This window comes from Phyllobates terribilis, unplaced genomic scaffold (genome assembly GCF_046119375.1).
Source record: "Phyllobates terribilis strain yellow unplaced genomic scaffold, ASM4611937v1 Scaffold_7__3_contigs__length_470593459, whole genome shotgun sequence".
NCBI lineage: Eukaryota > Metazoa > Chordata > Amphibia > Anura > Dendrobatidae > Phyllobates > Phyllobates terribilis.
The window spans coordinates 70,895,055-70,908,882 of record NW_027362767.1 but is presented as its reverse complement, the minus strand read 5'-3'; the positions used below and the strand labels follow the sequence as shown (position 1 = coordinate 70,908,882).

Genomic DNA, 13,828 nt, shown 5'->3' with positions numbered 1-13,828 from the left:
GAAAAAAATACTAAATTTATTGGTTGCTGAAATCTTTTATGAGTATTTGGTTTCTAAAAAATATTTTCTATATCCTACAAAGTTGCAGACCTGCTTTGCTTTCTAATAGAGAAGAAAGTCCAGTGACTTTCTCATGCAGTACATTATTCAGGTGTCCGACCTTCTCCTCCCTGTTGCTAATTTTTCTTAAAAGGTCGGTGATGGCGTCTAGGATCTCTTGATCTCTCTCCGAAAAGTCCTGAAATGACAGCGTTACCTGCACATGTTACCAGAATGGTGTGAGCTGTATACACAGAAGAAAGCATGATGTAAAAGGATTGTCTAGTACTCGTCACTTCCGTAGAGGGATTGAGCGGTGCCGATAATCCCCTACACCTGCCATACAGAGTGCACCATCAATAGATAGTGTGCACATGTCCTATGTTATTTAACAAGACACATGCACAAGAACTGCTGATCGTCCGCATGTATTGGCAGGTGTAAGGAGGTAACGGCACTCGCCTCCAATAGACAACCCCATTAACAGCCGGACCCTATTAAAAGGCCCCCTCGTGTCTCCCATCATTGTGCTGAGAGGTAAGAGAGGATGTTGAGAAGGCCGAACTTTTTAATTCCTATTTTGCATCTGTTTTCTCTCAGAAAGAAAATGTAACAGCAACTGATCTTCACTGTCCTTTTAAAGGAATAGAGGAATCCAAGTTATCAGTAAACAGAAAGATTGTGAGGGAATATTTAGCTAACATAAATGAGTTCAAGTCTCCAGGTCCAGATGAATTACACCCCAGAGTACTGAAGGAGATTGTAGAAGAAATTTTAGAACCACTCTCCATAATCTTTGAAAATTCTTGGAGAACAGGAGAAGTCCCAGAAGACTGGAGAAGAGCAAATGTTGTTCCTATCTTCAAAAAGGGGAAGAAGGTGGACCCAGGGAACTATAGGCCGGTGAGTCTGACTTCTATACCAGGAAAGATCTTTGAACAAATTATTAAACAACATGTATGTAAGTACATGGATAAGAATGAAGTGATTAACCAGAGTCAGCATGGGTTTGTAACTAACAAGTCATGTCAGACTAACTTAATTTCCTTCTATGACAGAATCACTGACTGGGTGGATCAGGGAAATGCTGTAGATATAGTATATCTTGACTTCAGCAAAGCATTTGACAAAGTATCTCACACCATCCTTATTGAAAAAATGACCAAGTATGCAATGGACCAGGCAACTGTTAGGTGGATTCATAACTGGCTTAGTGATCGGACTCAAAGGGTGGTTGTAAATGGCTTCACATCCAGCTGGATGAATGTCTCAAGTGGGGTACCACAGGGCTCCGTCCTGGGACCTGTATTGTTCAACATCTTTATCAATGATTTAGATGAAGGAATTGAGGGTAAACTGATTAAATTTGCTGATGACACAAAGCTAGGAGGGATAGCTAATACTAGAGAAGAGAGAGAGAGGATTCAAAAAGACCTAAATAAACTGGAGCAGTGGGCAGCAACCAACAGAATGGTTTTTAACAGGGAAAAATGCAAAGTACTACATCTGGGCAATAAAAATGAAAAAAGCATATACAGAATGGGAGGAATAGAGCTAAGCAACAGTACATGTGAAAAAGACTTAGGTATACTAATAGATCATAGACTGAACATGAGTCAACAGTGTGATGCAGCAGCAAAGAAGGCAAATACAATTCTGGGATGTATTAACAGAAGCATACAGTCTAGATCACGTGAAGTCATTATCGGTCTTTACTCCTCTTTGGTCAGACCTCATCTGGAATACTGTGTACAGTTTTGGGCACCACATTTTAAAAAAGACATAGACAAACTGGAGCAAGTTCAGAGAAGAGCGACCAGAATGGTGACTGGTCTGCAAACCATGTCCTATGAGGAATGGTTGCAGGATTTGGGAATGTTTAGCTTGCAAAAAAGAAGACTGAGAGGAGACTTAATAGCTGTCTACAAATATGTCAAGGGCTGTCACATTGTAGAAGGATCATCTTTATTCTCATTTGCACAAGGAAAGACTAGAAGCAATGGGATGAAACTAAATGGGAGGAGACACAGATTAGATATTAGAAAAAACTTTTTGACAGGGTGATTAATGAGTGGAACAGGCTGCCACGAGAGGTGGTGAGTTCCCCTTCAATGGACGTCTTCAAACAGAGGCTGGACAGACATCTGTCTGAGATGATCTAGTGAATCCTGCTTTGAGCAGGGGGTTGGACCAGATGACCCAGGAGGTCCCTTCCAACTCTACCATTCTATGATTCTATGATTCTATGCTCTTATGTAGAAGATTGTTTAATTTACAATACAATGTACAGAACTATTACAGTGTATGGTACCAGTGACTGAATAGTCTCAAGTTCTCTAGGGGCACAAAAAATAAATAAAATATAAAAATTGTCCTTTTTCCCCCATTTGTGGAAAAAAAACCTGATCTGTTTTTTAAAGTTCAAAATGTTTAAATATTTTTATCCTGCATGTTAAAACACTGTAAAAAAAAAAAATAAAAATAGGACCCGAATAATGTGGCACCTCACCCTGTAGCTAAAAACGTATCCCTTCATTACATACCGGGCGGAGGATACAGAGAAAAAAGAGCAATGGCCGTTTCGCATATCCAATCGCTTCATCCAGGCTCTAAGAGTGCTTAGCAGTGGGAGATTACCATCGCTCTTTTTTTGTCTGTCTGTATCCTCCTCCCAGTATGTAATAAAGGGATAATTTTTTTTAGCCACAGGGTGAGTGCTACAGTTTTTTTTCCTCTCTTCTTATTTTTTATAATTGCCTGTCTTCTGTTGAGCATTACATGTGGCTATGTTATAACAGACTCAGGACGTAAAACAGTAATATTTAATAGCCATAGGTTACTCTATTAGATTGTATTTACTAGTGGTGCCGACCTATTAGAGATATAGATATATATATATATATATATATCTCTCTCTCTCTCAATTACAGTTCGCCCTGCCAAAAAAATAAAATAAACCTCACGCAGTTCTATTTATGGAAAAATGTCAAGTGTTACGGATCTCCGAAAATGGCAACAAAGCAAATTTAGTCTTGCTGCAATCTTTCAATCTACCAGGTCATATTGTTGCGAAACCCAAACAACAATGTTGACAAAAAAAAATACCGTATATAATCTAGTATAAGCTGACTTTTTCAGAACATTTTTTATGCTGAAAAAGCCCCCTTTAATATATACACACTCCTATTTATAGTATATACCGGTGGGGGGGGGGGTTGCGGCGGAGGAGCGGGCACAGGCACTAGCCGTTGCTGCAGCTACCACGTGTGCCCGCTGCTAAAGGGAAATTAATATTCACCCCTCTCCATGCCCATGGGAATGAAGAGGGGTGAATATTCATTCTCCTTAATACCACAGTGTGACTCGCAGCCGCCGGCTTCCTGCTGTGGCTCCGTGATTCTCTGTGCCTGCTCTTAGAGAGAATGAATATTCATTCTTCTCCACTCCCATGGGCGTGGAGAGAGGTGAATATTAATTCTCTTTAGTAGCGGCACATGTGATCGCAGAGCTGCAGCATGAAGCGGCAACTGCTACTCACACTGCTCTATTAAGGAGAGTGAATATTCACCCCTCTCCACATGCATAGTCCCGGCGTGGAGAGGAGTGAATATACCTGCTGCTCACCTCGGCGTCTGAGGGTGCATAGCAGTGATGTCATGCGCTGCTCAGATGCCGACATGAGCTACTGACAGGACACAGCGGGGAGGGAGTTGAGTAGGGGTGTTTATTTTTTTTTCATGTGTGCAGTGATGGGGGGGCCATGTTTACCAGGATTGGGGGATGAAGGGTGCCATGCATACCAGGATGGGGAAATTTACCAGTAGCTGCTGCATTTCCCACCCTAGGTTTAGCCTCAAGTCAATAAGTTTTCCCAGTTTTTTATAGTAATTGGGGGCCTCGGCTTAGATTCGGGTCGGCTTATACTTGAGTATATATGGTAATTTTGTCTCTTTTAAAAAGGGAAGGAAAAAAAAAGTAAAGAAAGGAGTTCTAGAAGGATTCTTGCTAATGGTATTTATTAGCAGATAAGGCCAGAATATCAGTAAAGTGAATCACTTATGTCTATTGACTTGATTTTATGATTAGTGCATAGGAATCAAAAATCTGCAAGACGTACTTACACTGCAGACAAGGATGTCTTGGTCCCAGCCTTCATGCAGATGATCTGAAAAGATATATCAGTCAGGCTAAGGCTGGATTCACACATCCATGTGTCCTGGTCCCAGCACGGACCGGCCGCCGGTCTCCTGACCTGACCACTGTGGTAACTGTCCAGTATGAAAGCCAAACATTACTGGTCGGGTTCACCCATCTCTAATCCTGAACTTACCAATAAGAGACGCCTGCTCTTTCTCTAGGTGATCTGCAGCTGATAAGTGGTTTTGTGATTCTCCTATGATGGCGCTGATATCATCCTTATATTGTGCATTTTTCTGTAAAGAGATCAGAACAATTATAGCCACATCATGCACCACCTCTTTCCTGCCGGCTTCCACACGCTCCTTTTGATTAGCCGGCCTGGAGCGACGTCACATCTGCATCACACCACAAAGATTTTGCACCAGGCCGGCTAATCAAAAGCAGAGTCATGGATGTTGGCAGGTAAGCGGCGATATTCCCACCCCTGTACAACAGCCACAGACCATTGTTGTGGCCGATGTAACGGCACTTGCAAATCAATTCTCGCCAACTAATTTATATAGTCAGAAAATCATTTTATGCAGCTAAACAGCTCTAACTTTTGTTGACATCCCAGTAATGGGCAATCGTTGGTCTTTACCTCCCATCACCTCGCTCCCATAATTCTTCCTCTGTGATATCTGAGCCAATGCAGCCCTGGCATCTCTGTGCCTCCGCACATTATCTGTGGATCTGCAACTGTGTTGTAGAATGAGATTGTGGTACCAATACAGCCATAGTCTCCCTTGTTCAGTTGCCACTGTCCCCTTTTGGAAGTCAGACCTATCCTGCAGTACATCGCTCCTCTCAGCCCCTCTATGTACAGCTCCATCTTGTAGTAAATTGCTGCCCTTTATCCCTGAGTATATAATATACCATCCTGCAGTACATGGCTCCTTTCTGTATACAGTACTATCCTGCAGTGTTTCGTTCCTCTCAGCCTCTGTACATACAATCCCATCCTGCAGTACATTGCTCCTCTCAGCCCCTCTATATACTGTACCATCTTGCAGAACTTCGCTCCTCTTTGCCCCTCAGTATACGGTACTAACCTGCAGTACATAGCACCAAATACAGCAGCCATCGTTTAGTGCTTGGTTGCTCTCAGACCCTTTACATATAACCCACCCTGCAGAACTTCGCTCCTCTCAGATTTTCTGAATATGATACCATCCTGCAGTACATCACAACTCTGTCCCTGTATATATAGATTTGTCTTTCAGAACATCACTACTCTGCTTTCCCCTCTATGTACAGCCTCCTCCTGCAGTATATTGCTTCTCTGATTCCCCTCTGTGTACATCCTCCTCCTACATTATATTGCACCTCTGATTCCCCTCTATGTACAGCCTCCTCCTGCAGTATACCGCTCCTATCATGCCCCTTTATAAACAATCCCATTCCAGAATAAATAGCCTCCTCTTAGCCCCCAGAATAAAGAGCTCCATCCTGTAGCTAATCTCACCTCATCCCTGTTCCCTTTCTTTCTCTGCACTGGACTCCTAATTATTTCTGCCTATCAACCCTAAGACAATATTTTAAAGATGTATACACCACTAGATCAGTAACACGGGAGGAAAATATAGAAACATATTTGGAAAGGGTAAAACTCCCTAATCTCTCAGTAGAAGCCAGGAGGTACTTGGATCAACCACTATCAGTGGAGGAGCTGGATGAGGCAGTGGACACACTTCAGAATGAAAAAGCTCCAGGTTCGGACGACCTTCCCGGTGAATTTTTCAAAGAATATAGAGCGATTCTCCTTCCTAGATTGCTGAAAGTATTAGAGGGAGCTGCAACGGTAGGTAGACTGCCTGCCTCAATGAACAAAGCAATTGTAGTTCTGTTACTAAAGCCAGGAAAGGACCCTGAGTGCCCAGACTCCTAGAGATCGATCTCTGCTGCTGGTTGAGGTCAAGATATTGGCCAACAGGCTTCATAAAGTCATCACGGCACTGATACATGAAGACCAATCCGGATTCATGCCTAATAGGTCCACGGCTATTAATATTAGACGCGTATACCTTGTCATGTAGCTGTGTAGCACCGAGACGGGGAACAGAGCGATAATATCCCTTGATGCCGCAAAGGCATTAGACAGTGTGGAACTATCTGTGGAAAGTCCTGGAAAAAATGGGGTTTGGCCAATAGTTTATAAACTGGGATAAACTACTGTATTAGGTCACCCTCTGCGAGGCTGAAAATTAATGGACTCCTGTCAGTCCCATTTGCATTGGATAGAGGCACGTGACAGGGATGCCCACTATTGTCCCTATTATTTGCCCTGGCGATAGAGCCATTAGCGTGTAGACTGAGACATGTGGAACTTTGTAGGACTTGGGTGTAGCGATATAGAAAAGAAAGTAAGCTTATACGCTGATGACATGTTATATGTGGGAAATATGGAGACATCACTAGAACCAATAATGATGGAAATAGGAGTTTGGTAGCTGGTCTGGCTTAAAGATTAACTGGCAAAAATCATCACTATTACCAGTGGACCCCCTCCCGTCTATGGATTCAATTTCATCAACTCAAATACAGGTTGTAGATAAATTTAAATACCTTGGCGTAGTAATTAATTTACACATAATAGACTACATAATACTAAATATTAATCCTTTGCTAGACAAATTTAGATCCAAAATAAATGCGTGGTGTAGGCTCCCTTTGTTGGTAATTGGTAGGGGTAATCTTATCAAAATTATTTTAATGCCACAATTGCTGCACGTATTACACAATTCCCCCTATTTTTCGCAAAGTGCAAACAATGTTTAGAGAATTAATTTGGTGTAAAAGAGCAAGGATCAAACTGTTAACCTTACAGGAGGATAAGACGGAAGGAGGACTGGCGATACCGGACCCATGGGATGTGCCCACAATGCAGAGCGGTTTTGCCTCTCCCTGGCAGAAAAAATGCACACAGATTTACATGCGTCTTTACATGCATTTCCGCATGCATTTTTCAAGCGCGTTTCCAAGCGATTTTGAACATCACTTGGAAAAGTGCTTGACAAGTTGGTCACACAATATGAATCCATGCAACCGGCATGGATTTATGTTGTGTGACCAACTTAGATGCTTTAAATGCTGCATCTGTAGTAAAGAATTAAAAAGTTAAAAATAAAAAAAAACCTGTATACACACACCTCTCCGGTGGCCCCGGTCTCCTCCCGGCCGCGTCCTCTCTCCTCGGCGTCCCGCGGTGTACTGTCAGGACCTGCGGTGATGTCATTTAGTCAGCTGATGGTCACGCCACCATCACCTGACCTCTGATGTCAGCGGTCGCGTGACCATCAGATGACTAAATGATGTCACCGCAGGTCCTGACAGTACACCGCGGGACGCCGAGGAGAAAGGACGCGGCCGGGAGGAGACCGGAGAGGTGAGTATACAGATTTTTTTTATTTTTTACTTTATTTTTTTCACCGCGTGATAGCCGGGATGAAGAGGAGTTGTAGTCTCCTCTTCATCCAGGGTACCACATGCACCGCGATTATGCCGCGAATTCGAGGACATTGAATTTAATTGAAACGCAGCAAATCCACATATACCTGCGGGTGTGCTGCGTTTCAATGTTCCTCAATGGGTGCGAATTTGCAGCGTAATCGCGGTAGAAATGGTCATGCTGCGTTTTGCAACGCAATGCGAATTCGGCGCGCTAATTAGCGCATCATGTGCACAGCAGATCCGAATTCACATTGCTTTGCATGGCAGACGGTTTTACAAGCGTTTTCGTGGCCGTAAAAACGCTACAAGAACACTACGTGAGCATATAGCCTCACAGTTACAACATTTTCATGGCTGAGAAACAAGGGACGGTATGGATAGGGCTGCCAGTCTTGTTTTGCAAGATAGGAAATGTTCCTCACCTATTCGTGTAGTGCAGGGGGGCATGGGAGGCCTTGATGGGGACAGACCAACTCCAGCACTAATGCATAAAGTATGGGACAGAGGGAAGAGACTGCTGGGAATCACTAGGTTCACTAAATTTACTCCATTGTGGCATAACCATAAACTAGAGGTGTTTGGTAAACTAAAAGGGTTCGCTAGATGGGAATTTAGAGGAATACAGACTATAGATAATATAATAGCATACGCAAAAGTTTCAACAGACTTCAACAGGAATTTGGGCTGAGACATGCGTTTCAGACTCAGTTTGGTAATACCATACCTCAGATTCAAAAAAGCCATGTCCTTGAGTCATTAGTAGCTGCAAAATTCACGTCCAGCCCAATCACGCAATCTCGTCTCAACGATCATAGTGGGAAGGTAAAATTGAAGTGGGAAGCAGATATGGGACAAATTACAGATGAACAATGGATAAAGATATTGGAGCATGTTCCTAGACGCTCTCTTTGTGAGTCTCAGAGACTTTCACAGCTATATCTCATACACAGGGTGTATACATTAAGTTTACTATTTAAAAATCGGTGTTCGCCCAGATACGGACCGCCATAGATGTGGCACAGAGGATGCCCACCTGATGCATGTTTTGGGAATGTAGAAAGTTGGGCCTATACTGGAAGAATACCCTGGCTCTATTACATAGGGTGTTCGGAATACAGTTTCAGCTGGACCCTAGGACATGGGTGTTAGGATACCTGGGTGAGCCAACGGATCTCGAATCTCCACTAGCTATTGGTGTGACGCGTATATTGTATCAGGCCTGTAAGTTAATCGCAGTACATTGGTTGCTTCCCCCTCCCCCCCGTCAATAAATGAACTTATAAAATAGAATAAATAACAACATATGGCTGGAAAAGGGAATTTACAGAAAAAGAAAAGCAATAGGGAAATTTGAAAAAAAATCTGAGGACCCTGGTTAAATGTTCCTGGCCTTCCGTCTGGAGTGTTGTTGCAAGATAGAATATGGCAACTGATGGTATTAGGATAAAATGCCCCAATACGACCTAAGAATTGACAAAATAGTAAGACAATGGTCACAATGATTAGAGCTGATTCCAGTGTGCAATGCTCCTGGAATTTTTGTGGTGCACTGATTTATTTAAGTGGTTTGAACTGGTGCATTATTGGGGTGAGGGAAGGGTGATTCACTTAGTTTAGTTTTTTCATATATTTCTAGAAGGAAAAATAAGGATGACTATATAAAAAGGTTGAAAATGCAATCAAATGTAAAAAGGATAATGCAAATGCAGGATGTGTATGTAGTAGTGGGGAAGGACGTAGCCTTCCTTTGGCACTGAAATAGTTAAGAGAGAATGTTCCCATAGTTAGATCTCTCTGAGATGCAGTTATGTCCAGTTAAGGGGGTTAGCTGTGATGATCCAGCCAGTAGAGTAGAGGGGGAACTTAGTGCCATGATCAAGCATAAAGTGTGTATAAAGCTTGTTCCTGATATAATTCCTTGTGGGCTGTAGTATTGGTAACCAGCCACAAGATGCCACTGTCCCGGGCAGAGGATTGCAGACATGTATGACAGTGAAGAGTTAAGTGTGTGTAAGGCAGCCCATAGAGGGTGGGCACTTTAGGAAACCTGTGGTGAGTATCCAGAAAGAACGCAGAGTTTGGGCAGTGAACAGTACGGGCAGCCTAAGTATAGTGGCTGCTAGGGCAGACAGGAGCCCCATACCCCAGACAGTAGGATTACCAGAGCGAAGATTCCCTACGCAAGAGTCCCATTAGCTGGAGAAACTCAACAGAGGTATTGAGGACCCAGGGCACATTCTGTCTGCAGGCTGCAGAAGAAGCTAGGACTCAAGGCTAGGACGTGGGGCGATATAGGATCCGGATATACTGTCGCTGGTGAGGAAGATTCTCTAGGGCTAGAGATGCTTCACTTAAAGAAGGAACCAGGGCTGAAGTGGTTTCCAGTACCTGTGAGAGATGATAACCTGTTGGGCCTGATCCATTATATCTGCCTGTAAATATTGTACATATTCCTCTTCCCCAAGTAAAGTCCCAGTTATGGTTAAGAATCTTGTGTCCTCTGAATTTATTGCAGCCTTAGTCCCAGAAGAGAAATGCCTGGAGACAGAAGCGACCGGATGGTCTGAAGTAAGTGGAGAGCACCACATACACCGCAGCACATCAGAGAGAGGCCACACATTGTCTGTAGGGAGCCAGAGCGAGCAGGGGCCACAGCTCGCCCATGACTACCTCGCTGGGGCACCTTACATTTACATATTTATATGCAAGATATTGTTTTATAAATGACGTGTATAACAAATGTCGTGTATAACAAATGTTATACATCCTGTATGTTTAATAAAAAAAGATCGGATTAAAAAAAAAAGAAGTCCTGATTACTGAGAAGAGAGGATGCAGGGATCACGATCGCCACTCATTCATCAGCGATCCCAGCAACCTGACAGATGACAAAACATGACAGCAGTTATCGTGCACGTGCGATCCTACTTCTGCACGGTTGAGTGTGCAGGAGAGCAATCGGGGATCACATGTGCACGGACCTACAACTTCAGCACTGTCCCTATTCTTGCGTCAGCAGTGATGTTACATATACTGGACAGTGCAGTTTCGCTGAAAAATCATGTGGGCTGTACATGGAACGTCACCAGAATGCTGTCACAACCCACATTATATTAAAAACTGTGTTCCTGTCTAATGTTAAGTATATTACACCTACACCTATATTGCTGAGTGAAAGATTAGGGAGAAATAAAATATCTTAGACAACCCTTTTAAATTTTCTCACCAATTTCAGTCTGCAGTTCTCCATGAGGACCAGCTCCAGCCTTCTGTTTGTTTCATAAATTTCTTTGTCAATCAGCTTTAACATTTCAAGATCACCCTGAAGTTTTTCAAAAGCAGATTTTCTAAGAGCTTTTAATGAATCCTTCTTTGTGTCCTGATGAAGGAATAGAAACGTTCATCTGTTTGTGTATCGGATACGTCCATTTTCAGAAGGCCCCCAGCTGCGGTGAAAACCCATCAACACCTCACGATTGCGTTGCGGGGGACTACAGGAGTCATTACATGTATTCACCAGCATTCGCATCACCGACAACGGCATTTAAATTGTGAAACTGCAGCGGTCTGAGCTAGATCCGCTCATCACTGTTACAGGCAGCTGCAGACCGTGTAACACAGCCGCCATCTGCCAGATAGGATTCAGACTCAGCTCAGAGAGACCAGATGTACGATGTACAATTATGTCTTACTAGATGGTGGCCCGATTCGAACGCATCGGGTATTCTAGAATATGTATGCGGCCGACCGGGCGCGACTAATCAGCGAAGCAGTGTTTAAATGGTTGTGCACAGCTTTAAATTAACCCCCCAATGTATCCCCCCGGGGCCCCTAATGAATTTTGTAATTACGTCATGTTGTCAATACTGCTTGTGACAACATCGCTGACCACGGCCGCTGATCTCCCGACGGCAAGTGTGAAGGGAGGACCGGGGAGCGAGGCCGCCAGTCGGGGTACTTCTGCTGCAAGCAGCCGGGAGATGACCGGCTACCACCGGTCATCTCCCGGCTGGGTCGCCGCTGATCTCCCGACGGTGGCCTGCGTGTTTCAAATCCGGCGCCAATTCGCGGCCGGGCTGCGACCAATCAGGACAGCGGTGTTTTAAATTTCACGCCAATATCGCTGATTGGTCGCGGCCGGTGCCGGTCATCTCCCGGCTGCATCGCTGCTGACCTCCGTGCGGCAGATGAGCCGCTAACGGCCGCCATCTTGTTCTGAAATCCCACGTCGCTGATTGGCCGCGGCCGGACCAATCAGCGACGCGGGATTTCCTGGACGGACAGACAGACGGGATAAGCCAATTATATAGTAGATGGGCGTGAAGTGGTTAAAAGGGTAAGTTTACCCATGTGGGGTTTTCCAAGATTTGTTCTGCATGAAATCCACATCCTATGAATGTGAATGGGGTTTTCCTTTCACATGTAAAATTCAAAATTTCTATGTGGATCTCCAGATTTTATTGTAGCATGTCACTTATTTCGATAGAATTGTGAAAAATTAGCCCAAATAAATGGTAATAGTTTAGTTGCAGTGCGGATCTGCTGCACACCCACGGCACATCAGCACAATTACTTTACCTTTATCTTACAATTGGCTTCAATATCCTTGGTGATTGTGTTAATGGATCCCTCCAAGGCTTTCTGTTTGCTTTTCATGGCTGTGATATATAAGATGGTTTAAGTCATTTCTTGAATAAAATTTGCATTTGTCAGAATAATTTGTCTTTGTTCACATCATCCTTATTAATTCAGTATTTCTGTTTCGTCATTGGAACAGAAGTACAAACATAACATTGGTGATGACAACCATACAAGACAAACACCCACGATAGTCGGGTTCGTCAGTTTCCCATCATGATGGAATTTTGATGGGCAATTTTTTTTTTTTTTTTTTTTTTTTTACAGAATCTGAAATGGAAGTTTCAAAGCAGATGTGAACATAACCCAACCAATCGGTATGTTTTACTAATAACCCACGAATCTTCTGGTTGGCTTCCTTACCACTAGATTTCTTTTTCACGTCTTCATAGTTGATGTGCTCTTTGTTGTATGTGTCCTCAGCTGCATTCATGATGGGAATGTTTTTGGCCAGATTTTCTTGCCGATTGTCTAAGTCTAAAATGGCATTCTTCATTTTCTCCTATAACACAAGGCATTAAAAAAAAAAAAAAAAAAAAAAAAAAAACACACACTTGAACTCTCTTCCACCCCCACTAAAAATAAATAATCAGCTTCCAAATTAATAGTCTGAATAAAGATGAGCAGGCATGGGCAGATGTTGACGTGTGGATTGGTGTTCTTTAAATGCCGCTGTAAGAGATTGACAGTGGCATTTAAGGGATTAACAACAGCAGTGGCTAGAGCTCATCTCTGCTCGCTGCTGTTCAGACAGATGCTAGCTGTGTAACACAGTCAGCGCCTGCCAGGAATAAGGTACTCAGCTCCTAGACCGAATCAAACACAGGGACCAGATATTCCAGTACATCCAATATTGGGAAAAAGTTAAAAAAATGCAAATGACAGACTGAATATTGTAGGGCTAGAAGTTGAGAATTCTGCCAGATCATAACCAGCCAAATCACTTATTTCACCTGCTGTAAGTATTTAACAAGTCACCAATTTTCTAAGTAAATATATTTCTAAAAGGTGCTATTGACATGAAATTCTCACCAGATGTCGGTAACAACCCATCCAATCCACTCTAGCAAAGAAGAAAATCAGACCATAAATGTCCTTAAATTAAGGTATGTGTAATAATGAGAAATGACAGAGAGAAAAAATATTGAGCACATGAAGAAAGAGGTGCAAAATTCCATGGAAAGTCATGCCACCAGCTGAGATCTATCAGTAATTAGAAAGCAATCCTGCCACTATGTGAAAAATAATATCAGCTGGTTCAACTGATGGCCTATAAAAAGGTGTCTCATTATTAAGGTGCCACACAAGAAACATCTCATGATGGGTAAAACCAGTGAGCCGTCTCAAGACCTTTGCAATCTTATTGTTGCAAAACACACTGATGGCATTGGTTACAGTAGAATTTCTAAAATTACTGAAGGTTACAGTGAGCACTGTTAAGCCATAATCCAGAAGTGGAAAGAACATAATTTCACCATAAACAGACCACGACCAGGTGCTCCCCACAAGATTTTAGACTGAG

General features: G+C 43.0%; 1 protein-coding gene across 1 annotated transcript in view; it reads right to left on the bottom strand.

Annotated features, from left to right (window-relative positions):
- The window catches only part of CCDC175 (coiled-coil domain containing 175), a 35,218-nt gene that overhangs the window by 1,560 nt on the left and 19,830 nt on the right, over positions 1-13,828 (bottom strand). The window contains exons 14-19 of the mRNA XM_073638743.1: positions 12,670-12,808; positions 12,247-12,326; positions 10,895-11,047; positions 4,370-4,472; positions 4,161-4,204; positions 91-238 (exon numbers count right to left, since the gene is read on the bottom strand). Of these exons, the coding sequence (XP_073494844.1) occupies positions 91-238; positions 4,161-4,204; positions 4,370-4,472; positions 10,895-11,047; positions 12,247-12,326; positions 12,670-12,808 (667 nt within the window). The remainder of the gene's footprint in view (positions 1-90; positions 239-4,160; positions 4,205-4,369; positions 4,473-10,894; positions 11,048-12,246; positions 12,327-12,669; positions 12,809-13,828) is intronic.